We start from the raw sequence: 22,861 nt of genomic DNA on the forward strand, positions 1-22,861 counted from the left end.
TGAAGCAATGAACCATTAGAACTAGAGATCCACCCCTTCTTTTGCAACATCCAGTATTGAGCAATATCAGAGAAAGGACATCTGATTAAACATTTGCTATGATGTGGCAATTTTTTCAAAAGGTGCTTAAATGTTTTCAACTCCCACTCCTACTAGCTCATAGGTGGATACTTAGGCTAAGTCTACACTACCCGCCTGAATCGGCGGGTAGAAATCGACCTCTCGGGGATCGAATTATCACATCCCGTCGGGACGCGACAATCGATCCCCGAATCAACGCTCTTACTCCACCAGCAGAGGTGGGAGTAAGCGCCGTCGACGGGAAGCCGCAGAGGTTGATTTTGCCACCGTCCTTACAGCGGGGTAAGTCGGCTGCGATACGTCGAATTCAGCTACGCTATGCGCGTAGCTGAATTTGCGTATCTTAAATCGACACACCCCCCCCGTAGTGAGGACGTAGCCTTAGAAACAATTGTGTTGGTGAGCCTGCAGGTACTAAACGGACGTTATTGTTTTTAAAGGGGATATGGTCTTTCCCAGGTAAAAGTCTCAAAGATTCTATCTGACAATAAGAAAATGTCTATTTGAGAGGGCTTTATTTAAAAAAAGTCTAAAATCCTAAGAAATAAAGCCAATAGAGCTGCATCTGCACACACCAGGTCTAAATTTGATCCTGAATAGTTAAGATTCCCCACAATGAATTTTAGCTTCTAATACTGAATACATCTGAGGGTTTAAGTCATGCCCTTACCTTCATTTGTGCATACCACTGTCTGATTTAAGGTCTCTGTACATATTTTAGAAAGTTCCTTTGATACCTTATGGGGGTTGAAGCTTTCGTAAAGATCTGAAGTCATGCTAATAGACCCATTAAGATCTAGCTGGCTGAGATCTGCACATTAAAGCTTCATACCGCCAAGTGCACAATAAAAATCCCTCTGAATAGAATAATGAAATCATTATGAAAAGTAGTTACTTATTTTGATTGCACAACTGCAGCTTTTAAAGACCTCAATTATCATGTCTATTTTAATTGAAAAAGAAAATAATCAAAGTGATTACTTCTCATTATAGATTAACTCCTTGTAAAATTTTATTTTAAACTATAAAAAACATTTTCCTTTTTAAAAAAAATATGTTCAAAATCCTTTAGCGTACTGTAAGCCAGGTTGTGAATCTAGAGCACACCGGCTTCCTGCACACTGACTGGCTGTGTGGACCCTGCTATCGCACATTAAAAGTTCCTTAGTGCATTTCGGAACAGCTGTAGGTCAAAGTGCATTTGGACCTTTTAGTGTATGATAGCAGGGTCTAACTGGCCAGTTAGTGCGTGGCAGGCTTGTGAGCTGTAGATCACACCCTGGCTTGCTGCACACTAAATTGCCATGTAGACAAGCCCTCAGACTCCTTTGAAAATCCCAGCCTTTATGAATATATTTCCATCTGATGTTTCACCTTTGTATTAGGTGGAATTCCCATTCTTCAGAGAGAGTTGATGTTTAAACCTGGACTGTGTTTAGGCTCCAGTTCAGGGTTTGGGTTCAGGCTTGGCTTCAGGCCCCTCTTCAGCAAAGCACTTACTCCTATACTTACCTTTAAGTACATGTTTAATTCCCTTTTAAATCAATGGGACTTAAGCACATGCTTAAGTGCGTTGCTGAAGTGAGGCCCCAATGGCACCAACATCTTGCAATGTATTCTGATGAAGCTTCAGCCCAAAGTGGCAGAAATCTTCCCAGCTCTCATGAGATTTTCCTCCATACAGAGTCAAAATCTTATGAGAGCAGCTGCTTTTGTAAGATCTTTTATCTGGTGGAATCAGAAATATGTCCTTCTGGTTTTAGATCAGACCCACAACCAAAATTATAGGGATGCCTATGCGTTTCAGGCTGTGGTTTTGAAGTGCTTAGACACCAGTGATAACTACAGTATAAATGCCTTGGCAGATTAAACAGGCAAGAATAAGAAATTGGCCCTGTGCATGCATGTGAATGGATGTAAACACCATTGCATTTGAACCCGAGGGAGAAATCTAATCAAGCAAATTGCTACAGGAGGTCATCTACAGTAAGTATCACAGCTTTGCTTAGAAGAGACTTCTGCAGTTGCTTTGCAGAAGAATTTGGGAGCGCTGGATTGTTCCAGCAGTGCTTTCCCCCCCTTTGACTGATTAACTGGGTCTTTGGGAAAGGTAATTCATTGGAAGGATGAGGCAGAGAAAGTGACTGATGTAAAGTATTAGCTAGAGAAAAAAACAAACAAAAAAGCCCCCCACAATAGTGCTATGAAGGGTAACTCATCCTGGCAGCACATAGATAATGAATGTGTGTGAACAATAACACAAAGTGGTAATCCAGTAGGGCAATAAGGAAACCTTTCAAGTTATTGGTGGAAAATATAGCAGGATTAATAACGGAATGTAGTGCTGCCCACATATAGAAGATCATATGTCTGGAGACAGTTGCTTTCATGTATGGAGGTTTGTTTCCCCCAAGGCTTTCCTGTGGGTCAGAAACCAACATTGCTATATTTTTATGATCAGAATAAAAAAGTAGGTCTCATTGGAATCATTCAGTGTTATTGAGGCGTAAAATGAAGGTATTCTGCTGCTAGCGTTATTGGCCTGCCTGGAGTGGTTTTGCTCTTTCTTGATACAAACAGGATCATTTTAATAATAATAAAAAATCAGACTAATAAAATAATAATACTAATTAATAGTGCATTTAAAGAGAAAGGAAGAGAGACCCTGATGACTGTATGTACTTCTGAGCACCCATTAACTCCAACAGGAACTGCAGGTTCTCACTCCTGTGAAAGTCAGGCTACTTTTATTTAGGTGCCTAAACTAGGATTAATGTGCCTAACTTTAAGCACCCAGGTTTGGACAAGATTTATATGGACCTTGCTCTGTGGACTGAGAACTAAATAGGAATAGTTTATCCATTCGCAGTGAATTGCAAACTACCTCTAGGGCCTGAGACTGTATGCCCCTGGAGTCTGGGAGGAACCCTATCTCATTCCATAGGATTATGCACAAACCAACGCACAAAGTGTGAGTTCACTGTTCCAGTGCTGTCTAGAAAGTTGTTCTACATCATAGAATTTATCTGTCATGATAAACCACTACCACAAGCCGTCGGAAATTCAGTTTAAAAAACTACATTCAAAATGTTAAAGTTGCCAAGTAAAGAATTCAAAATGAAGAGAGTTTGGACTTTACAAAGTTAAGGTTGCCCGGATTTTTGAGTGAATTCTTTTAAGGTTATTTTTTACAATTGTGCATACATGCATATATAAAGATTTTTAAATGTCTGGGCTTTGGCAGAGTAGGAGCAATACAATTCAAAAAATGACTTTGTAATTGTTTTTACATACTTTTAACTTGGCTTAACAGAATTATGAGTGGAAGGGATTAAGGGGGAGATTTTCCAAGGGATGCACAAACGTAAGTGAGGCATCTCACTGCCGTTTGAGCCTTTGAAAATCTCCTCTTCAAGGCCCGAGTCTCCTCTGACTTACGCCAGTTTTACATTGGTGTAACTCCATAGATTTTTGTCCGTGCAAGCAAGAGCAAATTCATACTCTAACAATGTCTAGATATTGCACCATTCAGTAGTTATTTTGTGATTTAAACTACTTTCCTTTCAAAGAAATGAAAAGTGTTTGCTCTAACTGCTCATGAATGCAGCTACTGAGTTTCTTATAACTTTTTGTTGCCATAAGAGGCCCGTTAATTTATGAGAACTGAATTGAGAGAGAAAGCCAAGAGTATGATGGTTCATTTCCTCACTTCCATCAGTGGCTTCTCAGACACTTGGTTCTCTGAATCATGAAAGGGAGTTGAGGGGGAAGCAAGAAAATGAATTCCGCCCTTCTCCCTTCTAATGTTTACACAGAGACACACATCTCAGCATGAGATAATTACACTCTAGGGCTTGGTTCTAAACCTCAAAATATTCTTTATTGAGATGTGACTACCAGTAAGAATGAGGCAGAATCAAAACACCAGAAACAGGGACTGTTTCTGTTCTGCATTTGCACAGCACCTAGCACAATGGGGGTCCTAGTTCATGATGAGGGCTCCTAGGTGCTACAGTGATGAATAATCATAATAACCTACTGATACCTACCAAAAAGAAGTACATTTGCAGTAGGACACTGATCTGGACAGTTTAGAGTTAGCAACCCTAACCTACGAGCTGAAAAACTCCTATTACATGGTGATATGTACATTTGTAACTAGGGATGAAGCCATAGGCACAAAAGTCTCATGTTTTTACACATTAGTAATGCTGAAGATAAGAGAGAGGGAAAGTATTGATAATTAGTACTGTTCCAGATTTTTCATCTGACTTTTTTTTAAAATGAAAAATGGCCTTTTTTCCAAAATGAAAATGTTAGTTTTTCAACAAAAAATTTAAAGCCAATTTTTTTCAGTTTTTGAAAACTGAACGGTTTTTAAAAAAACGATTTTTTTAAAAAAGTTTCTTTTGAAATTTTTCATGGAAAATATTTACCATTTCCTGAGCAGCTCTTTTGGTAATCAATATACTCAGATGGTGGGTGACTGCAAGATGTTGGCAATACACTTAGTTGTGTTGGGAAACTCTAAGTCCTAGCTATGGGATTGTCTGTTATGAGAATTTTATATTATTCTGTTTTTTATTATTATTATTAATAATAATAATATTCTCCTTGTGATGATGATTGTTTCCTTTAGGCCATTTTGCTTTGTGTCCCCGATGTACCTGCAGGTTTTTCTGTGGCACCTCTTTGGAACACAAAATACAGTCTTGCTCCTCACACATGAATAATGAAAATAATTGAAAAACATTTACAAAGGCTTCTTTGAATCGCACTGCTCTGAATCTACTAAAGTCCAGACTCTATAAACAAAGGTGTTTAAAGTGTGCAGTCAAGACTCAGAGAGACCATATCAAAATAGAGAAAGAATCTTGGTGTAATGTGCAATTCATTTCTGTAAATGATGGGCACAAAATGGAATAAATCTGAATCTCCTGAATGTTCATGTCTACCTCCAAACTTCAGGGCTCAGACCCATCTCTGGTTTTCTACCACCTCAGTCCAACAATTTATCATACTACTGTGAATCATTCACTTAGGCAAACACTAGACAAAACTCCATATTTCTATGTGACAAAGGGAATAAAAGTGTTTAGAAAGAGTGTGCTTCACCATAAAGTTTACTATTTCTGACAACTTTATATATCCTGTATTACTTACCACATAGCAGAGCAGTCAAAATTCACTAGGAGCCATTTGTGAGGGTTAAAGTTAAATGAATCTGCAAACTGACAGGGTTTAAAAAAAAGAAGAATTAGAAAAAATATGGGTCAGAGTCCTCAAGTTATAAAAGCACTGTCAATTTTCCCAATTGCACCCAGATTCAGGACAGCACTAAAACATAAACGAAATGCTTTCCTGAAATTCTAACGTGAATGAGAGTTATATGTGCATGTTGAGTGAAATTCATCCCGCACAGAGGACCATCAAAAGGAATATCTACCATGTAAGCCTCATGTAAGCCTTCAGGGGTCAACAGGACTACATGCTTGCTCAAAGTTATACATATGCTTAAGTACACTTGGCTGAATCAGAGCCATTATGCATACACACAAGGGAGCAGAATTCAGGGTGCTTGGACAACCTAACTTCTGGCATCTCCTAAATCTTGAATGTTTGACTTGTGCCATTGATAATGTGCTTTTAATATAGATTTTTTGAACTTTATTTTAATATATATCATATATAAACATTATCTCAATGTAAACAAAAAACTCATTATAAACAAAAGACATCCCAAATTTTGGTTTTTAGCCCATTTTCTACTCAAGAGTTCCTAGATTTCACTATTTCACAGAGTAAGCAATTAATATAAACATAGACATATATTTTATATGTGTGCACACCCAGGTAATATAGATTTTGATCTAGAATTGTGTTTCAGTCAGTCTAACCACAGAATTAAAGGTGGTCAAAAATCATTTTTTCCCTAAATTTTTTTTCATTTAGTCAGTCATTTCTCATCTAAACTAAATTTATACAAAAAACCCCCCACTTTCAACCAGTTCTACACAGAACGCATAGCTATATGTTAAATTTTTGACAATATCAACTTCGCATTACACGTATTCAGTATAGAAGCTTCATGCTGTGAAAGGCATGAAGGACATTTGTGTTGAAAGTCTTCTACTTTAGGTCCTGTGGCAGCAGTTGATGTTGAACAGCAGGGACACAAAGGAGAAGTGGGGATCTTGAAGCACCAGTCGCCACCTAATAGCTATTTTTTCACATTTGTTTCTCATTAACTTCCTCATCTTTGGTGAAAGGGCAGTGGTTGCCCATGTTGGAGGAGTTTTTTATCCTTCTAATATCTGAGGTAGGGAATCTATTCAGAGCTGTTGAATAGTTGCTACACTGACAGATGCTGGCTGTGCAATGGATGTTGATTCATTTCCTACAGGAACCAATAAAAATAATAAATAAAACCCACACAGGAAATTACAGCAAGCTTCATTTGCTGATAAAAAAAAAAAGAATGAGAGAGAAATGCTTCATTTGTTAGGTTTTTCCTCCTCTTTTATTAGTCTACCTATCAGAGCTGCTCTGTTTAAATTTCTGTCTTTACCAAACAGTGATATTTTCTCCACTGACGTGGAAGACAAGGACTTATCTGACTGTGTGAGGGGAGCATCAGGAAATTGCAGCACCCTTATCTAAGCAACTAAGTGCCAAGTGACTCAGTAAGAGGAAAAGAAAAAGGAACCTGAGAGTTATTGGAAGAAAATTTCAACTGACTCATTTTCAAATATTAAACACCATCTGTTATAGACACAGCCACAGTCTGGCCTTATATGTAGGGTTGCCAATTTTGGTTGGACGTATTCCTGGAGGTTTCATCAAATGACAAAATCTTTAATTAAAGATGAATCTTTAATTTCTGGAGACTCCAGGACAATCATGGAGGGTTGGCAACCCTATGGTATATGCCCCGTAGGAGGTATATAGTAATACTTCTATGTCTTGCTTTCAAAACAGGTGAGATAGTGGTTGTTATATTTTAAAAACGTTATAGAATTAGGATGTTAAAATGTTCTCTACCAGGATATTTAAGCAAAAGTCACTCTTTCTCATCCTGGGTTGATTCAGTGCTACTTGGTATTTTGAACAGCAAATTTTTGTGCGTGTGTAAAAATTGCAGAAATGGTTTTACCTGACATGGTAACCATTATAAACTAAAGCCATTTTTGATATGATAAAATTGTGAGAGTTGGCAAAGCTAAGTTTTGCTTCTCTGAGGAGCAAGTTTGTCTGTGTTCAACTCTGCATTTTTGCACAAATTTTACGCTCTAAAAGCAGCTGTAAGGATTCACTCCCAAGAGGAGCATTTCAAAAATGGATCTATGGTTCTCAAATCTTTTAATGTTACCTTATTTATACTGTGACAGGGTCAGGCCAGATGGCTACAGGAGAGTGATCCTATTGGGATCCAGGAAGTGGGCGGGCGAAGCCCGCCCACTGCTAAAGGATCCCCCCCAGCCCAAGGGGGGGGTCCACAGGACCTGGAGACCAAAACATTACGGGGGACAACTAATAAAAGAACAGGGACAGGAGTGAGGTCAAAGGGTCAAATGAAGCGAACCAGACGGGGACACCAAGCAGAGAACCCCGAACAGCGCCCACTGCTCCTCGAAGGTGTCAAGGGAGCCAGTGGATACAGGAGAGTGATAGAAGGCAGATATATTAGCCCCAGATTAAGTAGGTCCCTTTTCCCTGGGTAAGGTAACAGGGAAGGTTCCAGGACAATCAGGAACTTTCTGGAAACAATTAAGGCAGACAGGCTGATTAGAACACCTGCAGCCAATCAAGAAGCTGCTAGAATCAATTAAGGCAGGCTAATCATGGCACCTGGGTTTAAAAAAGGAGCTCACTTCAGTTTGTGGTGCGAGTGTGAGGAACTGGGAGCAAGAGGTGCATGGAGCTGAGAGTGAGAGGGTGTGCTGCTGGAGGACTGAGGAGTACAAGCGTTATCAGACACCAGGAGGAAGGTCCTGTGGTGAGAATAAGGAAGGTGTTTGGAGGAGGCCATGGGGAAGTAGCCCAGGGAGTTGTAGCTGTCATGAAACTGTTACAGGAGGCACTATAGACAGCTGCAATCCACAGGGCCCTGGGCTGGAACCCGGAGTAGAGGGCGGGCCCAGGTTCCCCCCAAACCTCCCAACTCCTGATCAGACACAGGAGGAGTTGATCCGGACTGTGGGTTCCACCAGAGGGGAAGATCTCTGAGGCGAGCAAATCTGCCAATAAGCGCAGGACCCACCAAGGTAGAGGAGGAACTTTGTCACAATACAAATTCCTCCCAAATGTGCCTAAGACCACAGTTATGAGTTTAGGTTGCTGCCTTTTGTAGCTTAGCCTGTAGGACAAACTTACTGAATGATGACTAAGATGGGCCCAAAAACCAAAATGCTGGACATGCAGCCCTTTCTCTAAACTTCGGGAGGATCTGGATTGCATTTAACAGCTGACCCCTGTCTCGATAGTGGTCTGAATCAACAATCCAACATTTTGATATAATCCTTCCCTACTTGGAACTTAAAAGAAGTTTATGTCCTGATCAAGATCCAAGCTGTGGGAAGGAGCAACTTCCAGGTCCTCTCGGAGTCGTTTCTGCTGATTTGGGGATCATTTGTGGGACGGGACAGGGACTAGACTGGCTGGGTGCAAGGGCTTCTGGTAAAACACACAAACCTACGCCTCCTCCTCCAATATCTTTTCACGGTGCCAGAGGAGGTGCTGGGGGGCCAAAGGAAGGAAATGCTCTTCGCCAGCATGGCCAGACTTACACAAAGTTTGGTTTCTATCCATCACTTTTGATATTTTGTACAGAAGTGCAGCATCTTGATCGAGCATGGACTCTGGGTTACAGTCACAGGAAAGCAGAGGTTTAAGAATCTATGGGGCCTTTCTTTTTTGTCAGCTGACAAGAGAGTGCATAGGAAGGTTGCAGGAATCTCCTGATTCTACGAAGTACATTCTGGTTTACTAAAGAATGTTATGTGAGGTCTGAAATGAAAGCCAGTGTCACATTGGTCATTAATATCATTGTGAAATGTATGTACAGATACTATGTAAGGAGTTATGGATACACACTGAAAATATGTTCTTAAACTTTGTATCAAGGTATTAGACACAAGGAAGAGTGAAAAACAGGTTTGCTGTCAGACTGAGATGTCTCTCCATCTATTTGTTTACATCTAATTTGAGTCTTGTGTTGTTTACAATGGGTCTCCTATCTCCAGTCTGAACTGAATGTAAATGAAGGATTGTAAGACAGAACTAACAGGACAGTGAACACAGCAGGGGCAGAGAGGTACATATCAAATATTTACTTGAGTATATTTGGGTAGGGAGGAAAGGGATGCCCTGGCACCCTTCTCTGAAGAAGTAAGAGGATAGCGCTTTTGCTTAATGAAAAAAAGGGGTGTACGTTGGAGAGAACTTTGGGTGAGATAAACATCTTTAGATTAAAGTAACTTGTTAGTCAAGTTTAGTGTCTAGAAAGCATGTTATGATTTTGTTTTCCATGTAACCATTTGTTTCCAATATTCATAGATTCTAAGGCCAGAAGGGACCATTGTGATCATCTAGTCTTACCACCTGTATAACACAGGGCCATAGAACTTCCCCAAAATAATTTCCATGATTCTTTTCTGAACCCTCTCCAATTTATCAATGTCCTTCTTGAATTGTGGGCACCAGAACAGGACACAGTATACAGTATTCAAGCAGCAGTCGCACCAGTGCCAAATTCAGAGGTAAAATAACTCTTCTGCTCTTATGCGAGACTCCCTTGTTTAATTGTCCCAGGATCTCATTAGCTCTTTTGGCCACAGAGTCACATTGGGAGCTCATGTTCAGCTGATTATCCTCCACGACCCCCAAATCTTTTTCAGAGTCACTGCTTCCCAGGATAGAATCCCCCATCCTGTAAGGCTGCCCTACATTCTTTGGTCCTAGATATATACATTTAGCCGTATTAAAATGTGCATTGTTCACTTGCACCCAGTTTACCAAGTGATTTAGATATTCTTACTCACTATTACTTGAATCGCTATTCTTTGATAATAAACTTATTCTCGTTTTCACTATATATATGTATACATACACACACACACCCACCCCCTATGTTAAGCAAAGTGATTGTCCTCAGTTGAATCTTACAATCTGGTATGTACTGTCCTTTGTGAACAGCAGCTCTGGCAATACTGTGAGTGTCCAGTGGATAAGGGGCTGGAAACTTCAGGGAATACTTTGAGTATTCAGGGGTTGGTGTGTGCCTGTCGCTCCTTGTACACAGAGAGCGAGGCCTGCGGGGGGGCCAGGAAGGCTTGTACTCCCAGAGGTTGTTGGTTTCAGGGAGCTAATCCACAGGCAGGCACAGACAAGACTGCTTCACACTAAGGGTAGGTGGTGCTGAGGTCCCACGCAACCCTGGGTACCCCTGGGGAGCATCACAAACCTCCACGCCATTTAGAAGATGTCGGAATTCAGGGCAGATGAAAGCACTCCCTGCATATGCTGCATCAATATGCATCCAGATATTCTCCTTATTGCCTGGAAAAAAATGAAGGAAATTAAATAAGCAAAGACAGCTTTTTTCTTTAAAACATTTTCTTTGCATTAGACCAAGTGACTAGAGGGGATTTGCAGTCCCTGCAATTTTGTTTTTTCTTTGCCATTCATATTTTATCAATTCAATTAGGACAGAGATCTAAGAGGTCGCATCACATAGGCCTCTGTTCTGCTAAAGAATCCATGCACACAGACCCTTCCCATCTCCACAGTTCTATTAACAGGATTGAGCCCTTAGACACTCTGTTTACTATTAACTTGCAATACAAAATCTTAATTTATGATCAATTCAGGATGCTTAAAATATGTATTTCTTTAAAAAAACTAGTGATGTTAATTAATTTCTATAAAGAAAGCTCTCTATTTTTGTAACTGGAATAGCAACACGAGTTTTGACTTTGCTGGCCCCTTTTAGCAATGGTGAGAGCTCCAAGATGATACATTCTTATATGACATGAGTTTCCAGGGACCTAACAGAGTGAACAAACTATTTACAGCAATGAATTTATTTTGGGATATTAAACTATAAACAAACTTTGTTCTTACCGATGAGCAAACTTTGACGTATTACAAATCTGTTACCTTAAATTATTCAATAAATTGTTTTTGCAAAAATATTTCAGAATATGGACCTCACTGTTCACTCTATGCGACTGTTCATTGACAGTAAGTCATATGGTAATGTTTCTGGTCCATGACTGGACGGCATTGAAACAAGCCAACAAAATCAGTCACAACAGCCACCAAACACTTCTGGTGCATATTTTTTTTTTACATTATATAATCACACACACACACTCAAATCAATATTCATGTGCAAAGATTAGTTACACAAGTACTTGGATTCTTGTGAACTAAAATTCATTTGCATAAATGTTTGCAAAAAACACATTAAAAAATTGTGTATCTCCTCAAAGTTAATTCTCAGCTTTTATTTGAACAAATGTTTGAGATTATTATTATTGTTTTGCACTGAGTTCACCTGGCTCTGGGTGTGTTACTCATTTTATGACTTATACATATGTACACTGAGGGTGAAGTTCACCCCTGTGCACAGGGGCCAGGACAAAGGCTTGTGCTTCAAGCAGCACACTAGTCTTGTGCTGGACCCCTCTGCACAAGGGCAATTTCACCAAAAGTGATTTTAAAAAGCTCCACATTCACAGCTTGTTATTCTACCCCTAATGTGATGTGTCCCTATTTTACGATATTGAGTCTGCAGGCTATTTCCTGAACAGTAGACTCATTACTAGCTGTTAAGCAAACGATGACAAACAGCCTAGGGGAGCAGGATTAGGAACAGATTGAAGCCCTGAAGCCTGTTTGTACTACATACACGGAAACAAATTATTACAACTCAAGCGTTCAAACAGGGCAACGCACACTCTCTGTTTTTCCCCCAGATTAATTCACAATACAGCAAATCTCATCCTAGTTTTACCAGGATGATTCTGGTTTTTCATACAATGTCCCTGTGCCCCAAAAACATCTTTGAAGATGCCCAAAATAGTGACATGAAAAATTGCAACCATCAAGGCATTCAGGGTTTTTTATAACTACAAAATGTTTGTTCTAGACATATTGCTACCCCAAGTGTAATCTATACCTGTATGTCACTCTGATTATGCAGTGAGCACGTGTTTCATACCAACCACTGTTCAAGGCCAAAGTTGTTCATAATTTATCAGGTAACAATCTTGCAATAGGAGTCAATGACTCAATCTAGTCAGTGCAACTCACTGGGGCTAGAGCAGGACGGGTAAGTGGGAGGAGGGGCAAGGAAAATACTTCTGTCCCTTTGTTTCTTACTTCTTTCGTCTCTATAGTGGTGGGAAGCAAAGAGACAAAAAATGCCATCCACACTGTTCAATGGTGGAAAACTTGAGTGGACCTGTAGGGGAGGGGGACAGCCCCTGAGGAAGAAGGGGGGAGCACATGCTGGAGGAATGCAGGGATGGCCCCTCCTCTATGAGCTCTCTGCTTCCCGTTGCCCAGGCAGAAAGAGATGGGAGCCAGGTGGCTCCTTACTCTCAACTTTCATTAATCTAGTATTGCCAACTCTTATAGTTTTATCACAGGTGAAGGGATTTCAGAGGGTGTCGGAGCCTGTCTCGAGATGATGCGAGAAGCTCCACCCTTCACACAAATGGAAGCTGGCAGAATCTCTCCCCTCCTCTCACCAACCTCATAGGAGGGGAGGAGATAGGAAAGAGCCCAGCAGCTGAGAACAACTCCACTCCCTCTTCCCCTTCCCTGACTGTGAGAAATATGGACAGGATGGTGCATCTGCTCCTCTCCTCCCCCATGAAGCACCCGGCCTGGGAAGCAGTAGAGGGGGTGAAGAGCCCCTAGATCTGCCCCCCAGCCTTGGAAAGGGGAGTGGGAACCCTGCTGCAGTCCCCCAGGCCTGGGAGCAGGGGGAGCAAGAACCCCAGGAGGAACAGATGTGAGGCTTGGAGGGTAGGGCCGTACCATGGGGATGGGGACTGATGGAAGGGCTGAATTGATGGTGGGAAACTAAACTGAGTCCAGGATGTGGGTGGGGTAAACCAACATAGTGGGGCTGAACAGAGGGGGAAACTTGTGGACAGGATTAATTAGTGGGCAGTGGATGAACAAATAGGTGAGTAAGAGCTCCTGCAGCAAGGGCCAAAATCATTTTATCCAATAAATTGTTTTGCAGATGCTGGGGTCAGGCAGGGAGAATAAAGAAACTCAAAAGACAGACTGAGAAAACACAATAGAATCTTTTTCTTTAAAAAGTCTCATGACTTTTGGGCCAATCTCATGATTTTTTTGCGGGGTCTGACTCATGACTTGATCTCCTGATATTGGCAATACTGTTCATTTAAACCCTGGACTGAAATTTTTGGAGCCTCTTGCTCCATTTTTAGTGCCTCATCCTCCGTCCCTGTATTATAGGAGCTGTGTTTATTAGGATGCTGCAGGTCTGATCACCCCCTTGTTTTGGGGATCAGGAAGGAATTTTTCCCATTGGGCTAAATTGGCAGAGGCCTGGTAGAATTTTTTGCCTATCTCACAGCATTATGAAGGCATAGTTAAGGTTAAATAGAAGAGAACTTAGAATTTAACAACAATAACTTGTGTGACTGTTTAGCTTGTTGCAACTTGCGGTTGGTGCAAATAAGAGGCCAAAAGAGCCAGCTCCCAGGAGTGGAACAGATCTGTGATTTCATTGGTGGACCTTGGGAAAAGGAGAGACGAAGTCTTTGAGAAATGAGGTCCCTCTTTTGGTATGCTGTATCCCCCTCACAGGAGGCAGGGTGAGAGGATTTAGCAAAGTGAGCTGAATCTTAGAGGTAGGCTGAGGAAGGTCTACCCCTAGTTATTGGCTATATGGTGGGAGCCCTGTAATCCTGCATTGGACCCATGTTAATACCTGGTATATGGGAGACAGGACAGATAACAGTGATACGTTACTAAAGTTGCTGCCTGCCACTTAAACCACCCTTGTGTCTCAACTCATTCACCTGTGTGTCCTGACTGATGCAAAGTGACAGAGGGGCACAAGGAAAGACATTGAGTTCAGCCTTTTTTCAATCTGCTTCAGGTGGAGCTTTTCTGACCCATGCAGAACAGACCAAAGAAAGGAGCCACAAAGTCAAGCACGTAAGCATTTTGTGGTCCTAAAATATGTTGCCACAAAGGAGGGTTTTTTAAAAACAAAACTTTGAAGTTATGGCCATCTTTCTTACCCGTTAGTAATCCGGCCTAAAAATACAAGTTTGCTACTTGAAGCAATATTAGAAAACAACTGCAAGTGAAAGATTTATAGACAGGATTATTGCATTTGGACACTGACACTGCATAACACCCAGGAAATGAACCAACAAGAGACTGTAACTTATATTTAAATTTTAGAGAGAAGCAGCAGGGAATGACTTACAAATAGGACCCAGTTCTAACAGTCTGTCAAAGGAGCAACAAGATGTGGTTCCGAGTGTTGCACAAAACTGAAGAGAAAAACAAAAGGCAAAACTTTAAAATCAAATTTTCCAGCAAAGACAATTACCAACTGAGAAACAGCAAGCCACAAAGACCTCAAGGAATAGAAAGAACTCTGGTGATTTAGGACTTCTGAATACCCACACATAATTGCAGCCTTCTAATCAATACCTACCCAACAACTGAATTGCAGTGTGTCGTTCTGGATGCAAGATGGTTCCAGAGTTTATGGGAGTTTGCACCAAGGATTTTGATTCCACGTATATCTCCAAACACTAATTTCAGCTACGCAAGTGTCAATCTATAATAGCTCTACTGAAGTCAATGAAATTCATTCTGATTTATGCTGGTATAACTGAGCTCAGAATGTGGTTTAAGGATAAGTTACTGGCGCTATCACAGGCTGGTGATTTTCTCACAGGCTCTTCTCTTCCAGGGTCATGCTAAACACTCAAAGTCAGCTTCCCTGACTCTTCCCTGTGTGTGTGCATCTCTCTCTTCTAAACTGTCTGCAGCACTATGAACACAATGGGCCAAATGCAGATGTGATGTAAATAATGGAGGAAGTTTCACATTAGCAGGAAGATATAAGTGGGTGAATGTAAGCTGTTGTAACTTCCCCTGAGAGGAGTGAAAATGTGGAGTGAAAGCAACCAACAGGAGAGTGTAAGCTAAAGTGTGGGGGCTGCTTTATCTTGTATATTACTGTTATTCTGATCGATATAAACATATACAAGCCCAATGAAAATGCGGGCCTTTGGTGCTAGGTGCTGTATATACACACATGGTGAGAGACAGTCCATGCACTGGATAGTTTACAGTCTAAATATATATGGTAGACAAAGGAAGTATTATTATTCCTACTTTGTAGCTGGAGAATTGAGGCCCAAAGTGATTAATTATTCCCAGGTCTCACAGGAAGTCTGTGGCAGGGCCAGGAACGGAACCCAAATGTCTTGAATCCCAGTCCAGTGCCTTAAGCTAAAGAACATCCTTCTTACTCTTGGTTGCTTCCCTTCTACAACCTTGTCCTTCTGGTTTGCCTTAGTCAATAAATTACACCAATTTATGCTTTCACAAATTTACCAACATGTAATCACAGTGTGCAATGTGCCTGTACTCTAATAAAAATATCTATCAATAGAACATGCACATTTAATCGTCACCTAGTAATCCACCTTGGGAGTAATAGACATATAGATGCAAACTAGGGAAAGATAAAAAAAGAACCAACCTAATGAACTTTTGCCCATAACACAATCAAACATTTTTTGAAGTCTGAAAGAGTCTGGTTATTCCCCCCCCCCCCCAAATTACCCATGCCTCTGACCTTCCTGTTTCTGTGTGGGACAGGAAACTAAGTGGTAAAACACAATGAGAAAGGCCAGAATACTGAAAGAATAGCCTAACTTGAAATGGGAAGTACAGGAAATCTGGCAGGATTTCTATTTGCAATTTGCAGACTTTAAAAGGTTCATGTAAGGAGAAGCAGCCTACATTTTGGGTATCAATCTGATGAGACCTTCCAAAACTTCCCATTACTAATATAAACATACAGTGGCATATCCATCCATATTGAGTAGTTTTAAGTTTGCTGTTAAGTTGATTTGCGATTGGATTTATACCTAGAGCCTCAGTCTCCTCTCACTTAGGCTTTGGATAGACTAAGATTTAAAGGTTTGTTATTAGGCATTAGGAAACATGTTCTAATACCTTTAAAGAGTGTAGTGTAGAACAAGCAGTGTATACTTTAACATATGCTAAGTTAGACAAGTTAAAGACTAGGTGCTTTTTCTCCTAAAAAAGGAAAAATTTCTTTCAGTTAATTTTTTTTTTAAATGGAAAACTTCAAATGACTTGCAGAAAAAAGGCCATTCACTGTTCTTCAAATTTTGAGGGGAAATATTTGTTTAGCTCTCATACTAACTTAGAGGCCAGCAACAGAACTTCAAATGTCAATTTTGGTAACTATTGCACTGTTCATCAAAGCTTGCAAGAAAGGAGAGCAAATACTATGTTATGAGTAGGCTTTTAAAAACACAGGGCAATAGTCGTCTCAAAACACATCTGCATCCATATTATATGTATCTCCAACAATAACGTTAATGTTCATTCCTGCTGGTACAGCTAGAAAAGAGATTTTTTGTGTGTGTTTATGTTTTATAGGAAGCACTCGGATATCATAGAGATGGCCAACCAAATTATATCTAGTAAAACAGTCCTCTAAGGGGGCCATATCCTGCCCTTGCATGACTTCATGCAGCCTTATAAAACCATGAAAAAAATCACCTGACCAGGCACAGAACTTATTCCCTCAACCTGATCATGACAACAATGATAATTATAAGGATATTCATATTTTAGTCAACCATAAAAGAATTGCTACAGGCAAATGGATGATTAAAATGTGGCAGGGCTGATCTAATAGGTCTTTTCAATCTAACTATTGTGAACCTTGTTTGGAAACAAATGAGGTTCTGAAAACAAAGGATATGGCAAACACATAGATATGGGGATTTATTCACACACCGTGATAGAATTGTGTACCAAAAGTAAGAGTTCTTAGCCTTATCCATATCACCATCCCCTTTCCATATTGGGAGCATCCTGGGTCCCACATCTCATTCAGAAATATATGAAAGACAGGGTGTTTGTAGCCCTCTGGTCCCTGTTTGCAACCCCTCTTTAGGTTGAAGCATCCCAGGTATGAACCCCTGCCTTTAGGAATTATGGGGTACATTTTAAAAAGGGTTGAGGCTTGGTCTCTATTCTACTGGTGTAGTATGCACCCAGATCTTGTACCACAGATGAACTGAAAATGAACTAGAGTACTTGCATTGCTGGCTATTTGATTTGCTCCTATAGTCAGGAAGAGGCGCCGGTATCAGATTGGCACCTTCAGTTGAACTGTAGGTACAAAAATAGGGATGTAAATTGTGCAAGTGCAAATTGGGCCCTAAAAAAGACAGAGCACCTTTATGAAAATGGGGCTGTGTCAGTGCATGTGCACAAGTTGGCTATAAAGAACAATGATTACAGTGTTCAGGTTACACGGTTAAGGACCCATGTCAGGAAATCCCAAAATTACCGTGGCACACGCAGTCATAACTCTGCTTCTTTGTACATATGTATTATAATTAGATTACTGGCCTTCACCAAGAGGGTGCAGGAGAGGTGTCAGTGGTTAGTGAGGGACAATAAAGGGAAGCAAGATTATTGCTGAGCTCAATTCAGCCAGCTGAAAGATACGGTGTACTGGTGTCAGCACCATTATATGATTACACTAAGCTACAAACACGCTCTCTATAATCACTTTAAGGAATGTGCCATTATAATTAGAGATTGTATACATTCAATACATATGCTCAGTTGTTTGAATAATGGCTTGTTCCATAAAGAATGGCTCAGCTGTTTAAATAATTTTAATGTTTTTTTCTGTAGGTGCATGAACCCCAAAGCCACCTGCATTAATTCCCAGAAACCACTTAAAGTAACAGCATCTGCTCTCTTCAGGGCTCTCATTACCTTGCATCAGTACTAAACAATGAATCTAACCCAATTTGTAACCCATATTACAACAGCATAATCACATTTGTGCAGGGGGCAAGGGACAGGCAGCGTCTCAGAAATGGAACTGAGAGCTCCGAAGAGCCCAAGGCATTATCCTTTTCAGATCATGTTGTGTAAATATAACATAGCCCTTGCTCTGATGTAAAGCAGCCAAATGCAGGCATCAGTCACCTCATATAGTACTTTCCTGAGTACGACTAAACCTGCACAAATATTTATAATGCCCTGCAGGTTTGTATTATAAACCCCAGGGAGCACTGCTTCCACAGCTTCCAGGAGACTGGTGTCCCAATGATACATAAGGGGGATTGCTCTGCCAACAGCTAGTATCTGCCTACTTGCATTTCTCGAAGTTAGCTATGTACGTTTTATGAGACTCAATAAAGGAATAGGGTTTATCATACAAAAACTACAGAGGTATCGAAGTAGTGAGATTATTGGTTAATGCAATGGACATAATAAGAAAACCAAGAAAGCTCATTTAATTTAAATATACTAAAGCAGGGGTCAGCAACCTTTCAGAAGTGGTGTGCTGAGTCTTCATTTATTCACTCTGATTTAAGGTTTCGCGTGCCAGTAATACATTTTAACGTTTTTAGACGGTCTCTTTCTATAAGTCTATAATATATAACTAAACTATTGTTGTATGTAAAGTAAATAAGGTTTTTAAAATGTTTAAGAAGCTTCATTTAAAATTACATTAAAATGCAGAGCCCCCCAGACCGGTGGCCAGGACCCGGGCAGTGTGAGTGCCACTGAAAATCAGCTTGTGTGCCGCCTTTGGCATGCGTGCCATAGGTTGCCTACCCCTAAACTAAAGCATGTGACATACTTTAAGAATTGATTAACAGTGATCTCTATGTAGGTGTCATATTTATTCATGCTAACACATGAACAATGCACATTGAGCTAAATTCAGCCTGGTTTATCCCAGCTTCTAAAATTCTGATAGGGTGAAAGGAGCCCACAAAGTTATTTCAGACCTGACACAGAGTTTTGAATGCTAAACTTCTTGTCATTTTACTGCAAATACAAGACCTATTTAAAAATACCTCAGGATATTATACACTCAATTCAAAATCACTACCATGTAGTTGCTAAGCTATCCATCTCTTCCCCCCACCCCAATACTATGCTCATCATATTGGGATCTGTATTAATGAAATAGTTAACAATGATGATAACTGTGCCTGTCTTCGTAATGCAGCTACTTCTGGAGTGGAATGTAGCACATTGCAATGCCACTTTCTAGACAGAAAGCAAAGATGCCTTACCTGACAAACTGCAGGGGGAATTCAGATAGACAAACTAGAATTTGGCCAGGGCATGAAACTAGCACCATTACTCTTGTGAAATCTAGAATTTTTGATGATCATTTGTGGTCAGGACCTCAGTTTTGCAACTCATCTGAAAGCTGGCACCTCCAGCAGCCTAGTTCTGATACGATCACCATCCAAAGTGGTCTGGATGCCAAGTATCTGCTTGTGCATATCCTGTAAATCATCACTCAGCAGAGCTGTTTCTGCTAGAGTCACAGAGAGTCTCTGCTGGGCCATTAGTCAACAAGAACGTGATCATATTGCAGCAGCAGTACACTGCAATAGCTCTTTGAAGTATATTGTAACATATACACCAGCTGCTGTCATGTATCCATACTGGCTTATGAAAGTCAATATACTCGCAGATTACTTATACACACCTAAGCGAATGTAGTTTATATGCAGTGGACCCTATTTTCCAACTTGTTAGAGCCTAAGTTAATGTACCGTGTTGCACATTTGGACACTCAAACCAGCACTCAGACACCTAGTTTAGGTACCTTCATCTCAAAGCACTTAAAACACCTAAGTTTCAGCATGTGCTTAAGTCCTAATTAAGTCAATGGGATCTCAGCATGTGCTTAAGTGCTTTGCTGAATTGGGGCCCAACTGCAGAGCTGGGCACCCTAGCATACTCGCCAAGTTTGGGGCTTGCTCCCAGGTGCTGAGTGCCTTCAACTCTTGCCAACTTCAGTTCCTCTCAGGAGTCACTCAGCACCTCATGGGATCGGGCCTGTTTGTCAATAGCCTGTGTAACTCAACTGTTTCAATTTGTTGAGTTATAGCTGTGCCTTGATTTTTTCAAACATCTTTTGTAATGGAAATATACACAGCTTTGAACTTGGGGAAAGCAAATGAAAACTACTACTCTGGACTTGCTCCCAGCTTTTACTATAGTTTGTGCTAAGTGCACCAATGAATAAATTGCTAGTGCTAAAAGACGTCAGTGGTGGATATAAGTTCAAAGATTTTTTTTTTTTTAATGCCAAACAGGTCTGATAACCAAACCTTAAAGCTATAACCCTGTTACCAAGTTATTTTAATTAGAGCTCCTGTTTCCTATCAGGCCCAGTAAACACATGAGCCTGAATCTCTCCTCACTTATATTTCTATTAACTGTAATGGAATGATTCCGGATTTATACATGTACCTTTGAGAGGAGAATCCAGCCCATAAAACACAGGGTTTTATTTTCCTTTTCCACCCTCCCTATTAAATCATTTTTGCTCAAGAGACTGCATGAACTTAGAGGCAACCCAGATCCATGTCTACACTAGCACTTAGGTCGGCAAAACTTTAGTGCTTGTGTGCCCAGCGCTATGTCAGTGGAAAACACTCTGACTCAGACATAGTTACCGCCACTCATTGAGCTGGTTTTATTATGTTGAAGGGAGAGCTCTCTCCCATTGGCATAACACGGCTAACGAGAGATCTTACTGTAAGCTTGTAAGTGTAGATATGGAAGGATCTATATGCTGTCACAAACTCTTTTCCGTCAGGGTTCCTTTTGCAGAACTTTCTGCTTTGACACTGCATCTCCCTCTTAAGAGAAAGATCAGTGAAGAAGAGGTGAGTAATAAGGTGGTGGAAGGTGTTTCTTTAGTAACTTGCGTATCTTTGTCACAGGAACAAAATAAAATAACCCCAAATTACTCAAGAACAAAAGAACTTGAAGAGCAGAAAAGGGAGCACGAATGGGGTGCATGGGCTACTGCCCAGTATGAGAGAGAATGAGCATACTTTTCAGTTAGGAGGCTAGCAGTAAGGATAAGGAGATTTCATCTAATCCTCGCTGAGATGTTTTATGTATACAAATAAATGGAAGGGCTGACACTGGCCGTATTAACTCAGGCTTAGCCTATGTTTCCTTTCAAGGCTTGTATTGCACAGCAAAGCAACCAGTGAGACAACATACAGTTTAAAAAAAAGACACCCTTTGTAACAGTGTCACTGAATCTGTAAACAGATTATTTGATTTCCCTTTCCCACAGCTGCAAAAATTAATAGATGGTGAATATTTATGAGGCGAGTTCCATTGTGAGTGTGTAGATGAGGTCTGAGCAACAAAGCAACTCAATTAACTTTCTGATAGCACATGGAGAGATGATGCAGAATTGCACTGTGTGTACGACATGCAGAAACGAAACACTGAAGCATGCTGTTAAAAAAATCAGAACAGCCTGATATACTTGTTAAACCAAACCAAACCAGCTAAACTTTCCCACTGCATGTAAAAGCTGCTTATATGACGTGCTGGGCTGTGTTTGCCCCAGTGGAGGAAACTGAGATCTCCATTACAAACGCATTTCTCTGCAGCAGGTTCTATGGCACAAGTAAATTCATGTGAGCAGCCTTAGTGATGGTGCCTTCATTTTGGACAAGAGTCTTATTTCCACTGGAAGGCAATTGGTGGAATTCACTTGGTCATCAAGATTATTCAATTCCTTTTCTCCAAGGCAAGAAAACAGCATCCCCCTACACTTGTGAAACATCTGTTGTGCTCATGCCATGGTCTTTTAACATACCACAAAGTCAGAGCCCAAGGCAATCAAAATAAATCAAACAAACAAACAAGCAAGCAAAGGATAAGATTTCCAAAAGTGTCCAGTGATTTAAGTTTTTAAGTCCAATTTTCAAAAGTGACTTCAGACTGACTTTCACTGATACCTAGGTTCCTAAATCACTTTTGATAATGGGACTTAGAAGCCTAAATCACGTAGGTCCTTTTGAAAATTTTACCTTAAGTAAACAGAGAAGACGAAGTACAGGCTACTCTGAATCAAATAAGATTGCTCTGAACAGAAGCTCTGTAAAAATGGTATTGTGGGCTTGCATGTTTGTAGTCTTCTAATAATTTCCATATCAAATTTCTTCAGATGACAAGACAGGGCTTTTTCTAACTGCCAGCCCTGTAGACTCAACTTGGACTGTGAGAGCCAAGATGGGTTTTACCCTTCATTGCAAGGCCAGCTCCAGGCACCAGCTGAGTAAGCTGGTGCTTGGGGCGGCAGATTGTTCGAGGCGGCATTCTGCCCAATCCTAGGGCGGCACGGCCGCTTTTTTTTGGTCCGCTCCGGCTGCCCTGTAGGGGGCGGCGGTGCGGAGAACCAGAGCGCCCTGCAGGGCAGTCCTCTTCCTTCCCTCCCCGCCGATCGGAGCGGAGCCCTCGCGGCAGGCGGCAGGAGGTGGTGCAGCGGAAGGGGCCGCGTGGCAGCGCCCCCGCTGTAGCCCTGGCCGCCCCCTTCTCTCTCTCTCTCCCGCCCGCTCCCTCCTCCTCCCGCCCCCCAGCCGGTCCCCCTGCACCCGCGCTCCGGCCACGGAGCTTTGCCGTTCTGGCTGCCCCCTTTTTT

The 22,861-nt window shown here is 41.0% G+C and overlaps 1 protein-coding gene across 1 annotated transcript in view; it reads right to left on the reverse strand.

Annotated features, from left to right (window-relative positions):
• LOC113407030 (aromatic-L-amino-acid decarboxylase-like) overlaps nucleotides 1-22,861 on the reverse strand; it is a 78,598-nt gene that overhangs the window by 23,553 nt on the left and 32,184 nt on the right. Inside the window, exons 6-8 of the mRNA XM_026654113.1 lie at nucleotides 14,564-14,630; nucleotides 10,544-10,638; nucleotides 5,245-5,312 (exon numbers count right to left, since the gene is read on the reverse strand). Coding sequence (XP_026509898.1) covers nucleotides 5,245-5,312; nucleotides 10,544-10,638; nucleotides 14,564-14,630 — 230 coding nt within the window. The remainder of the gene's footprint in view (nucleotides 1-5,244; nucleotides 5,313-10,543; nucleotides 10,639-14,563; nucleotides 14,631-22,861) is intronic.

Source organism: Terrapene carolina, unplaced genomic scaffold (genome assembly GCF_002925995.2).
Source record: "Terrapene carolina triunguis isolate 2854851 unplaced genomic scaffold, T_m_triunguis-2.0 Scaffold180, whole genome shotgun sequence".
NCBI lineage: Eukaryota > Metazoa > Chordata > Testudines > Emydidae > Terrapene > Terrapene triunguis.